Source organism: Gobius niger (assembly GCF_951799975.1).
Source record: "Gobius niger genome assembly, chromosome: 9".
Lineage (NCBI taxonomy): Eukaryota > Metazoa > Chordata > Actinopteri > Gobiiformes > Gobiidae > Gobius > Gobius niger.
In genome coordinates, this window is record NC_136860.1 from 35,433,734 (window position 1) to 35,447,180 (window position 13,447).

Sequence of the window (13,447 nt, forward strand, 5' to 3'; positions counted from 1 at the left end):
TTTACCTGAGAACGAGCTGCAGCATGACGTCTTCACAATGGAGCGAGAGCAGAGTCCTGAACAGGCTCAGAGACACCATACAGAGCTGGAACAGAGGGTTAGAAAACAAAATGACGTTACCGCGGTTATGAAAGCTCATGGTGGGTTTATCTTACGAATTTCAGAGCCCAAGGTAAAAGGTCTCATGGGTTATTTGTGGGCACTCATCATTAGTGTTCAACCCGCTCCAAAGCACATGAAGCAAGGCCGTGGGAACCCAGGGTGCTGAGGGCGCTGCAGCACTTCCTGGTGGATAGTTTGTGAACTGCAGGCAATATTAACCCCTTAACTCCCACCTGAACCGAGCACATTTTCTCCAGCTTTACTCCAATCCAAAAGCTTCTGGAAAAAAGGTGTGAAAATAGTGACAAAACTGAGACGAAAACAAGGATGAAAATGTGAAAAAAGTGAGAAAACATTGACGAAAAAGTCACAAGAAATTGACAAAAAAAATGACAAAAATGACAAAAAAGTGAGAAAAATTTGACGAAAAATTTAGAAAAAATGGACAAAAAAGTGACAAAAAATGGACAAAAAAGTTATAAGAATTTGACAAAAAATTGAGGAAAAAATGGACGAAAAATTGATAAGAATTTGACAAAAAAATGCGAATAATTTAACGAAAAAGTGACAAAAAATGACAAAAAAGTGAGAAAAATTTGACGAAAAATTGAGGAAAAAATGGACGAAAAAGTGACAAAAAATGGACAAAAAAGTGATACGAATTTGACAAAAAAGTGACAAAAAAGTCACAAAAATTTGACAAAAATGAGACGACTGCCCAACAAAAAAAGTGATGAAAAAAAAATCTGATGTGAGGAAAAAGATCCATTTAGTTTTGTAGGTCTTTCAAATGAGGCGTTACTCTGGCCTACAGGATTTGGGTAAAGCTGAACTGGAGAAAATGCTCTCGGTTCAGGCGGGAGTTAAGAGGTTAATAAATAGGATTTATGCACAAAAAAAGTATTTTGGGGGTACATTTTGTCCCTCAGCGCCCCCTAACTAAAATATCTTCCCACGGCTCTGACATGAAGTCAACGACAAGTTCAATAGTCAAATGTGCAAATCGTATCCATTTTCATAACTGCCAAAGGAAGAGTCCCAAAAGAATCACATGCAGCCGCGTTTATGTCACGTGAAAATGGACATGAACTGTGTGAGCGCATAGACATAGATCTTTCGAAACATACACATATATTTGCTTTCTTGAGGCATATCTAATAACACTATTCTACTGCCTATTTATTAGTTTACTTTATGCAAAGATAAAAAGTAACATAGGCTGCTGAATGTTCAATAGGTTGTCGCTTAAAACAACCCTTAAATAAATATGTGAACATTTAGACAGGACTGCGAGGTTTTGAGAAATGTTCAAGATTTTCTTCCTTAAAGGGACTATACAGAGTTTAAAAATGTCAAAATGATGTATTTTCCTCCCCCCACATGTTCCAGCCGTCCTAATGTGTAGAAGGAGCTCAGACCTGTTCATCACAACTGCCTCTAAAATCCTGTCACTCAAAAAAGGTGTTAATTCGGGTCTGAAGTGCCGTCATGCACGAGCTTAATATAGAAGGTGCAGTTACACGTATGACCTGAGGTGGCAGTAGTGAGTATAAAATGGCTAATGGAAAATAAATAATTGAAAAATTGCAATATTTTTCCACACAATAATCGTGACTCAAAAATTTTGAATCGTGACATCCCGAGCAGAAACAAATCTGCACATATTTCATTTAAAGGGATATTTCAGGATTTTTGACATAGGGCCTCATTTCCTCGTTATCCAGAGTGTTGCTGATTTCTGGAGATATTTCTTTTGTAATTCATGCAGTTCTTATATTTGAAGAGTTTCGTGGCGCTAGGCTAGTGCAAGGCTAGTGCATTTCTATGGTATCAGCTAGCCTGCATTAAAAACAGTGTGACCCGCTCCACAGAGCACCTGAGGCAAATCACTTATAACACCAGACTAACCATATAAATGTCTGTGTCCATAGAATCATGTTTGGAATATAACTGACCTGCATCACATGAATGATCGCATTTTGAGGGACTATTTTCCAGCAGATCACTCCGCCGCTGCATAGCTTATACCAGTGGTTCTCAACCTGGGGACCCCCGATGGGGTCCCGAGACAAATTTGGGGGTCGACAGATCATTTAGATAAAATATACATATTTTCATTAGCAAATAATGAGTAACCTGTTCGTAGTTTAATGAATTTTATTTCAGTTTTTTTTGTCTTTTTGGTTTTTAAGAATTATGTAGGCTAATGTTTCTCAAGGTGTGACCTGGGCGCGGGGTCACGAATCCTTTACCTGTTATAATGGGGGTCGCGGCTCCAAAAGGTTGAGAACCACTGGCTTATACAACCACGAAGCTGATGCTGCTCAAATATAAGTTATTTTAAAATTATTCTATGGCCACAGACATGTATATGGTTAGTCTGGTGTTATAAGTGATTTGCCTCAGGTGCTCTGTGGAGCGGGTCACACTGTTTTTAATGCAGGCTAGCTGTTACCATAGACATGCACTAGCCTAAGACTAGCCTAGCGCCACGAAACTCTTCAAATATAAGAACTGCAGGAATTATCATACACTTTTATGAAGGTCGAAAGGTTTATTTAATGACATCCGTGACAAATAGTTCTCAAAAGTTTGCGCGTTGCTCGGCAACGTTTGGCTAGGCTAGAAGCAGCAAGGCTAGCAGCTAGCCTAGCTACTTAGCTGAAGGCGCAGTTGGAGGAATGGTGGTGAATCTCTGGGTAAGTTGAAAGTCAGACTCACGCTAACTTCACGAGCGATTCCCCGACTTCTCTCTCAGTGACGGGACAGATAGTGTCGCTGCTACGTACGTGCGGAGTGATATGAAAGCACCGACTCCGTTAACATTGGCAGCGGAGTTATTTTTCTTAGAGGTCCTTTATCAGAAAATAATGACCGGTAGAACGTTGGGAAATCCCATTCAAATCAACGGATCTAATCTAATTGAATGCTTTTTAATGACATTTAAGGCCTTGGTTTTATCTCAATTAATTGAATGACTTGAATGCTCTTTAATGGGTTTGGTCTGAGTAAGTTGGTCGAGGCCTGATCATTAGCGCACAGCAGTCTCAGCGCGGTGACATGAACAGCCAAAGGGTCGAACAGAAACCCTGACAGATAATGGAGTGTCGGGACCATCCGCTCTTTAACAAGGAGTTAAACTCACTGCCCTCCGGACGCAGGCGGAGAAAGCTCTGGACGGATCAGAGTTTTGAGTTTTTTAAGCAGACTTCATTTGGATGCCTGTTTCTCATCGAATGTGCAGAGCCTGAAATATTCGGCTGTGGCTGTATGATCTTTATTCATTTTTTCCGCAGACTAGACGCCTCGTGGCACATTGCAGCCTCTCCAGGTGAAATCAAACAAGATTACATCCACTACACGGAAGTCCAGGAGCGCTCTTACAGTGAAATCCTGACCATGCAAGGTCTTATTAATGATTCAAGACTCACACAGTTATTTTGAGAAAAAGGCAGTTTGAAACAACTCCGCTTGTTCAGTTCTATGGACAATCTACAAGAACACGTGAAGACACAGTTTGTATGATCTTTGTTTGCGTTGGTTTGTTGTTTTATTGTATCATGTGTAGGGCTGGGTACCGGACATTTTTTTTGATACCCGAACGCCTCTTTTTTCGAAAGTATCGTTCTATGGTGCTCGTCATATAACTAGAATATCATGAAAAAGTGCATTTACGTCTGTTATTCAACTTAAGGCGAGACACTTTAGGTGAAAGTATTGATTTTTCACGCAGTGGTCGAAGTGGAGATTTGAATCTATTTTCCTCCCTTTACATCTTAGTTTTCATGTCAGATATAAAAATGATGATGTTTATTTTATGATGTTGTGTCTGCGAGGTGGGGGCGACCCGGAAGTAGAAAGGCCGTCTTTCCCGCGGGTTTTCATTCATAAATATTGACAGATTTGACATCCACGTATCCTGCTAAGGGGCCCCGTGATGACGCTTTCACCCAAATATGGTGTTTTTCCTCCTACGAGACGCTGGAGCGGAAAAGTGGAAGAACGGGCCGAGCATGCGCACTCGCTACAAAACTTCAGGGCTGGTTTTCTCTGAATGAGAGAAGCCGCACTCGGGCAGAGCCTGAGCCCTTATAGAAGCTCCCACAGACTCCACACTTTACAGGCTGAGACACAACAACATTCTGAAGCTTTTTTCAGAGGGATTTTTAATATCTAATTCCTAGCCTGATTTATTCAGCTTTGAAACCAAAAAAACAGACGGAATTTGAGTTTTTTACAGATTTTTTCACTGATGATTAGTTTATTGAAAAACTAAACAAAATATCCAAAATCCCCAAAAGCTTTCTTGTCTCGGCCAACTCCCTTTGAGGTGTTTTGTTCTGTGACATTGTAATATAAATAATGTAACAATAATAACTCAAATCAATCAATCAAATCAAAATGATTATGGCTCAGCTTGCAAAAACCCCAATTAAAAATCCCAGAAAATTAGAATATTTTAAAAATGGACTGTAATCATCAACATAAGAAACAAAGGCTTGACATACGTCACTTTCCTTGTAATGAGTCTATATCATATATTAGTTTCACAGTTTAAGTTGAATAACAGAAGTAAATGCACTTTTTCATGAAGAGCACCTGTATACTACAATACTTGTCATACAGAACCATTAAACAGATTAATAATGTTAATTTTTTCTACTTAAATAAATGATACAAATGCAAAATAAATTGAGGTGAAACGACAGAGAAACTTCTTTAACTACAAGGGGTCAAAAAAAACACTTTCCAAGGTTTTTTTTTCAGCATTTTTTTTTCAACATTTTCAGTCCCCCCCCCCTTTCTACATTTTGGCTCAAATTTTCACAGTTTTCCATGTTCTTTCCCCAAACTTTTCCATTTCCCTAATTTTTTCACTTTGATTTTCCCAATTTTTACACACTTAAAAAAAAAAAAAAAAAAACTTTTCCAAATTCTCTTTCACTATTTTTTGTTTTTTCGGATGAACAACAGCATCAAAACTTCAATATAAAGATTTTAGATTCATTTTCAGTACCTGCTTGTATTTTTTTCCCCCAGTAGTACCTAAACATTTCTTCTTTTTTTTTTCTCAACACCAGACTGGTATCGTTTAATGGTTCCCAGCCTGACCAAGACCTCTCTTTTAAAACACATATAAACCAGGCTTGTAAAATAGCGTTCTTTCACCTGCGCAACATTACTAAAATACGAAATATCCTAACTAAGAGCGATGCAGAAAAACTTATTCACGCATTTGTCTTTTCAAGGCTGGATTACTGCAACAGCCTGCTGGCAGCGTGCCCTAAAAGCTCCCTGAAAAGTCTTCAATTAGTTCAAAACGCAGCTGCTAGATTGTTAACCCGGACAAAGAGAAGAGAACACATTACACCTGTGCTAAAGTCTCTCCATTGGCTTCCTGTTGAGTTTAGAATAAAATTTAAAGTCCTGCTCCTCACATTTAAATCCATAAAGGGTTTAGCTCCGCTTTATCTCCAAGACGCTGTCATTCCATATCAGCCAACCAGAGCTCTCCGCTCTCAAAACTCAGGGCAACTAGTGATTCCTCGAGTCTCCAAAATTACTGTAGGAGGCAGAGCCTTTAGCTACCAAGCTCCGGTTTTGTGGAATAAACTCCCAGCCCACGTTAAAGCAGACACAGTCCCTATATTTAAGACTAGGCTCAAAACGTACCTCTTCGAATTAGCTTATAATCAGGTCAGTTAGGTAAAGCACTAACCCACAGCCCGAAGTAAAGCTGCCTCAGGAGAAACACTGCTGTGGGAAGTACGGTCCACTGAGCGCTATCCTCTTCTTCTTACTGCAGACTTTGTTTTATCATGATACAATACTTAATTTATCTGTAATCTGTTCATCACTATTCACATGGTGTCTCCTGTCCCACTCCCCCTCGGGAGTGCCTGTCTAGATCGAATGGAGGAACCTGGGTGAACGGAGGAACCTGCATTCTGGAATCTGAGGCCTGGACGGTCTGTGATCTTGGCCCGTCTGCTGAGGGATCCTTCGGCCCTGGGTCTCTATAGCCTGTCCGTCCATGGGAGTGGATCTCTCCTTCTGTGGTTCTCCCCAAGGTTTCTCTTTTCTCCTGCCGGGTTTTTGAGTTTTTCCTTGCCGTGCTGGAGAGTCTAAGGACAGGGGACGCCCACGCCGCTCATCGCTACCTTTGGACATTATATTTGCCTGGATTCACCTGAACTTTTAATTGTCATATTTATTGCTGTGTTTTATTGCCTTGATGTTTGTTGCAGCCCTTTGAGGCGACTTCTGTTGTGATATTGGGCTATACAAAACCATTAAACTTGAAACTTGAAACTTGAAACATAATGTAGCTTCAGTGTTACTTTTCCATCACTTACCGTGCGGAGTAAAAGAATTCAAAACTCCAAGGCCAATATCATTACAATCATTCAAATTCTGTCTTCTCAGACCAAATCGGACGGCAATGGGAAGCTGCGTGCTAATAATTAACCTCTTATAATCTTTTACGAGGCCATGTCTTCGTATTTTCCAGCATATTTATGCAAAACAAAGTCAAGAGATCAGCGCGAGTCTAGCTATGCCCTTTTCTGTCCTCAATCAATTCTTTGCTCAGGGCCCACACGCCGCCTACACAGTGAGACAGCGCGGCTTGTCTGAAAGTCTCCGGGCTTGCAGAGCTTCCTTCACAGTAATAAATAAAGAGCAAGCCGGCGAATACTAATCCCAGCGTCCTTGTTTTGGAGCTAACCTGGTCCGACGACACTCACCCTGGAGTTGGAGCTGATGCGCGTGAGCAGAGTGTCCAAAATGGTGTCGTTGTCGTGGCGATGGAGCAGGATGAACCGGAGGAAGGTCCTGAGGAGGGAGGTCTCGGAGACGGAGCGCAGGAACAGGTCGAGGTACGCCGTGCTCGCGATCATCTCGTCCACCGAAGACTGCAACGGCAAAAAGGGGATGAGACACAGAGGAAAACACGTGGAAGAGACGGGCAGGGTACGGAGGATATAGGAGACGGCAAAAAACAGCTCTTAGGACAGTGTTTTTCAACCGCAGTGAGATATTGTCTGGTGTGCCTTGGAAAATTATCCGATTTCACCTAGTTGTTTTTCTGAAAAGAAATTAATTATTATCTGCAAATAATGTAGCGTTTTGGAGTGTCTGTGCCGTCTAGAGTAGAGTAACCATGTAATAAACACTCCATATCAGGTCGCTCATTTCTTTGAAACAAGAGAAATAGTGATGCGACAGGTGGCGGTGACTGTGGCGCTGTGGCTAGTGAGACTATACGGCAGGGGTAGGCAACGTCAGGCCCGGGGGCCAAATCCGGCCCTCCAGCACAGCACCTCTGGCCCTCAAGAGGATTTTGAGAAGAGTATTTTTTTTGTTTGTTATCTAAGTATTTATTTGATTTTTAACATAATCAAAGCAAAAAAACAACAACAACAAAAAAACAGCACAGAAAGAACAAAACAGCAAAAGTAAACATCACAAAAATAAATGCAGACTTTAAAGTGTCTGACCTTTCAAATAAGACATAAACACATCGCATACTTGAAAATAAGACTCCGTCCGATTCTGTAACTTGGCAACTAAGCTCATATGATGGAGCATCTGTCATGGATTTAACCCATTCCCTACAGAGAGGAGCTTCTGGATTTTTCCATTTACGGAGAATAACTCTCGCAGCTAAGATGAAACCTGTTTGGACCAGCGCAAATGGCCTCTTAGATATATTAGGTAAACAGGATCTGTCCCCGAACAGGCAAAGTTGAGCAGACTCAGGGATAGGTGTACCAAGCCATCTCATGATCGCTCTCCAAAATGGCTGAACCACTGGACAAGCCCACATAGCGTGAATAAATGTGCCTTCGTGACGGTTACATTTCCAGCATAGATTATTCTGAAGGATGCCCAGTCAGAGAGTATTTTTTAACATTATTAGAGTTAAATGGGAGAAAAAAAGGTAGAAATACTGTGAATACACCTAATGAGGTCATATATGATGTACAACACTGGTGTTTGAAGGAAGTGCACTGGAATAAGAATAATCGTTTAAAAGGAAGAAATGACATAAATCTACTTGAATTAACAGATTAAATCTAAGGTTTCAGTAGATTTGGTCTGGTTTTAGACGAGATAAACCTTAGTAGTAGTTATTCTCTTAACTCAGATAAGTTTGTCTGATTTCAGGTGGGTTTTATTCTTGTTCCATCGGCGCTATAGCATTTGTATCTTGGATTAGTTAAAAACCGACTCAAATTCAACATAGAAGAACTTTAATTCAAGCAGTTTTAAGTCATTTATCTCATTTAAGATGGTCATTTTTGCATTGTTGTGCTTTACTTTGGGTTAATAATCAGCAGCTTCGGCCCTCGGTCTATTTACAATAAAGAAAATCGCCCCTCCACCAAGAAAACTTGCCGACCCCTGCTGTACTGTGTTCCTATTCACTTTGATGTGAACGACTGAATATAGGCTACAGGGTTACATTTTTTTAAATATTTTCTGCTGCCTCGTGATTTTTGCAATGAAAAAAATGTGCCTTGGCTCAAAAAAAGGGTTGAAAAACACTGTCTTAGGATACCCCGGCATTATAAGGTGAAACTGGGAGGATTTTGCCTGGAGCTCCCTCTGCAGGCAGCAGTGGGATTTAACTTAGTAAAAACAAACATTCAGGGAACGGTGAGGTGGTTAGCAACTCGATGGTGTCGTCCTGAACACACTTTAGCCGTCGTCCCACATAGCACGACCCGACCGATCGACAATAAAGGTTTTTAGAGCCGCGATGAGAACAAATGTGGACAAATGCTGCCCTCTGGTGGGAGTTATGGAATCATTCAGAGGAGCTAAGCTGTATTAAAATAGAAAAGAAACCGCTAAATACATCTATGCCCTTTTATAGTTGTATTGGACTGTTTACTCTCTCGTTGTCAATCAGAGGCCAGAGTCTGTTCACGTCACATCAGACACGGGTTCGCGTTTTGGCCACAGCCAGAGTTCGGTTCCAAAACCTATACCTGGTCAGACCGGTTTGGCCCTGGCCTTTGTTTTGGAAAAGCTCGACAAAGGGGGTGAAACAGCCTGCATGTGGAAAGACAGCACAGACTCAGGCCTGACTGATATATCGAGCTTTAAAATGAGCCCTCACACAACGTCCTAGGCGGACATCGTGGGGAATATTGGCCACCAGTTTGTACACCTAATTTAAGTATTTTATGTTGCAGACTTTTGCTTGTAATTTCGGAACCATAAGAGACACTCTCTCTGAAGTATCTACTAAACATGAATATACAGCGCCCCCTGCTGTCACAGTTCAACACGTTGAGAAGCCTCATACACGGGATTATAGACTAGACTAGACTAGATTAGACTAGACTAGATTACACTTCAGCCTTAGAAACACCCACATCGGTCGACTATTAGATTTATTTCTATATATTTCTATGATTGAAACCTTAATACTAGGGATGCACGATAATATCGGCCGCCATTTATCGGCCTTTTGGCGCCATCCCCGATAAAGCCGATAAAAAAAATGTGTCTGATAATTAGGCCCGATAATTATAAGCTGAAATGACATTGAATCTGCGGCTCCAGCTCGCTGCCTTTCTCTCGGCGGCTCCGCCCCAGCCTGGGGTCCTGCAGCCCGGAGCTGCTGCAGACTCAGGACAGCACATTCACAGCAGCAGATATACGCTCTCCACGGCCGACTTCTGCACGGCTTTAGCTAAAAAACACGCCGAGTATTCCAGCGAAACAGCTGTGCAGGCGCTCTCCGGGAAGGAAGAGTTTTTTTACTTTTTACATCGAAGTCACTTCAACATTAGCACCGCAACAAAATGAGAAAAAGACGAGGAAATGTGAACCTCTGACCCGCTCACGTGAGTTACTGGAACAGAGCGAGGCCTGAAAACACATGTATTATCTTCGTATTTCTGATCAAATAAACACGACAGCCCCGTGATTAAAGCGCTATGAACGAGAGGAGTTTTACATTGATGAAATGAGCCGCGCTGCCACACGAGGCACAAATGCATAAATGAGCTCAATGCAGGAGAGAGTCTTGTTTTTGTGCTGTCGTATCGTATTATTAGTCAGAATCTGTCACAGATTTGGCATCACTTCTCTCTCATGTCAGAGACGCCTCGAGACTCAGTGAAATACTGTAATACTGTCTATGTTCCAGTGTTGTAAATAAGAATTAATTAGTAGCTTAGAGCTTTAGAAAAAGGTGGAGACTCAAACCCAAAGTAAAACTCATTATTTGATTTATATTTATACACTTGTTTATTGCTTGGTCGAGTTAACACATTTTGGGCAGAGCTGTGAACTGTTACAGTGAGTTCTTGTCACAAAATAAAGTGCAAATATATATACATAATTATCCGTGTCATTATCGGTATCGGGACATGCGGAATTATCGGTTATCGGTTCAAATTGGCATTATCGCGCATCACTACTTAACACAATAATAAACGTTTACCTATAGACTATTTGCAGCCATGCCAACCCCCTTCATATCTGTATTGACCAGATCTCATGGAACAGTACAGATCAGAGCATACCAGCAGTAGAAGAAGAAACAACCAAAGTGAAGGGGGATTAGTTAAAACTGCGTTAATGAGGGAACAAGGATAAGATTAAAAAGTCCGTTTTGCACAACAATCTCCATTTTAATCCTCCAAAGTCCAAACAATGACCTGTCCATAAAGTACAGAGTCGATAATTAAGATTGAACAGATTATTTAATAACGCCTTGTTTAACTGCACAGTCCTTTACATATCGGACATTAATACTGGAGCATGTGGAATGAAAAGCTGGCAGCAGAGCAATAGATTTAAACACTGAACATATTCTTCGATTTGACTCACGATGACTCATCTGGTCAAGAAACCGTTCAGAATATAAAGCAGTTTACATAAGAAACATTACGCCTTTTTTTGTCGGCTCGGGTTGAAACTACTTCCACTGAAACACTGCAGTATTTCAATTCAGCCTTTGTTAGAGCGAGGGAGGCACTGTAGCTGAATAGGAAAAATCTTATCTAGATACGAATTTGAAACTTTTGTTGGAGTTTTCTGTGCGAGAATCCGAATAATGGACAGAACCAGGTTAATGAAGGTGATAAGAATAAATCCCTCAGTGAAAGAAACTCCTTCGCTCGTCCCATTCGTACCTTGTGGAGTGCGGGCCCCATGACGGGCACGAGGAAGCCGTTGTGGAGGTAGTCCAGCAGCTGCGTCCGGACCAGCGGGTGAGAGACCTGGACCACCGCGTTACAAAACTCCAGCGAGTTCATGAACAGCACGAGGGACGACACCCCCATCCAGTCCTCCTGCCTCAGGGCGTGCCAGTCGTCCCCGCGGACCTCGATCTTCCGGGGCAGGGACGAGTAGAGCGCACTCAGACCGGTGGCCAGGACCTGCAGCAGAGACAGAGGAAGGGTTCAGCCAAGATCACCCAGAGTCACCGAGGGCGTCCGTCTGACTGAACACATGTTTGGCCAACACTGATGGAAAGAAAAGGGTATAAATGTGACGTGATATTCCTGATTTTGCTCCATTTGTTCCTTCTTTAAAGCAGCGTTTCCCAACCAGGGGTACGGGGACAGTAACTGGTTTGATTTTGAGAGTATTTTCGCTTAATTTTGAACACAACACACTGTTAAATACTGTATAATATTAATTTAGTTGGTCACTTTGTAATAATATTGGCAAAATCCTCAAGGTAGGGGGTACTCAGAGTATAAATCCACGACTCAAGGAGTACGCGAGGCAAAAAGGGTTGGAAACCACCGCTTTAAAGGGACTATACGGAGTTTAAAAATGTCAAAATTATGTATTCCCCCCCTACATGTTCCAACAATGTCCTAATGTGTAGAATGAGCTCAGACCTGTTCAAAACAACTGCCTCTAAAATTCTGTCACTCAAAAAGGTGTTAAGAAAAATTAGTTGAATACCCAAGTGAGTTAGGTATTCAACAAATTTTTTTATTGTAATTTTTTTTCACATTTTTGTCATTTTTTTGGTCATTTTTTTCACATTTTTGTCATTTTTTTCCCGTAATTTTTTGTCACTTTTTTGTCACATTTTTGTAATTTTTTTGTCAAATTTTTATCAATTTTTTGTCATTTGTTTGTCACATTTTGTCACATTTTTGTATTTTTTTTTGGTCATTTTTTTCACATTTTTGTCATTTTTTGTCAAATTTTTAAATCAATTTTTTGTCATTTTTTGTAACTTTGTCACATTTTTGTAAAATTTTTAATAATTTTTTGTAATTTTTTTGTCACATTTTTGTCATTTCTTCGTCATTTTTTTTGTCAATTTCTTGTGACATTTTTGCCACTTTTTCCATACATTTTTTGTCACTTTTTTGTTGTTTTCGTCTCGGTTTTGTTGCTATTTCCACACCTTTTTTCCAGAAGCTTTTGGCCTGGGGTAAAGCCAAACGGGAGAAAATGAGCTCGGTTCAGGTGGGAGTTAAGGGGTTAAAAGCTACACAGGTGAAGCTCCTTACTGCCACCTAGTGCATGTTTAAGAACAGTGCAATAAAACACCTCTGTTCAATAACACACAATACATTTAAAAGTAGGATCTGTTTGGTGGAAGCGTTGTTGTGCAGCCCTGATGATGAATAAATGCGAGGTCTTTTGAGAGGAAGTGTTCAGAGTTCAGATAAGGCTCATGTTCATGTGGTGTGAGGACGGATGTGTCAGCTCCAGATAAACAGATGCAACACTTCAGGCAGTAGGAGGACTATGAAAAGAGCACATTTGCAAACGCTCTGCATCTTGTTCCTTTACGGACAGTTAAAAGGACTGTAAGGTGAGCAATAATGTTTTATATGAGACCAAAAGGCAAATACAAACATTCACTGTTTTGACAAGCTCATGTTCAGCAGCCATTAAACCAAATCAGATGCAAATTATGGCTGAACTGTAAAAGACAATTATACAAAATGTAAACGGCCACATACAAAGCGCATTTTCAATTTGAAAGCAGTGTTATGAAGCATGAAAAGGCAAACCTGAGATGCTTATTGCAGGGCTTAAAGTGAAAAAAATTCCTGAGCCTGAACATTCTGTGGCTCAACCAGGACTTTTATCGATCCAGTACTTTAATGGTACTCTTATCGGTACTTTAAAAAGAGAAAAAAAAACCCCGTTAGAGGCTACTGTATATAGGCAATGTAGCCTAGGCCAATATTTTTTATTAAACTTTTGTATTACACATTTACTCTGCACTTGGACCTAATGTATTTCCAATTTGTGCAAACACTTAATATATGGGAGGTAAAATACAAGTATAGACCAAAATGTAAAGTGTAATATTTTTCTAAATAATCTAGTAAGTAAAGGATTA

The 13,447-nt window shown here is 40.7% G+C and overlaps 1 protein-coding gene across 1 annotated transcript in view; it reads right to left on the reverse strand.

Annotated features, from left to right (window-relative positions):
* Positions 1-13,447, reverse strand: part of fhip1b (FHF complex subunit HOOK interacting protein 1B) — a 45,161-nt gene that overhangs the window by 15,376 nt on the left and 16,338 nt on the right. The window contains exons 5-7 of the mRNA XM_079563386.1: positions 11,259-11,504; positions 6,849-7,016; positions 6-85 (exon numbers count right to left, since the gene is read on the reverse strand). Of these exons, the coding sequence (XP_079419512.1) occupies positions 6-85; positions 6,849-7,016; positions 11,259-11,504 (494 nt within the window). The remainder of the gene's footprint in view (positions 1-5; positions 86-6,848; positions 7,017-11,258; positions 11,505-13,447) is intronic.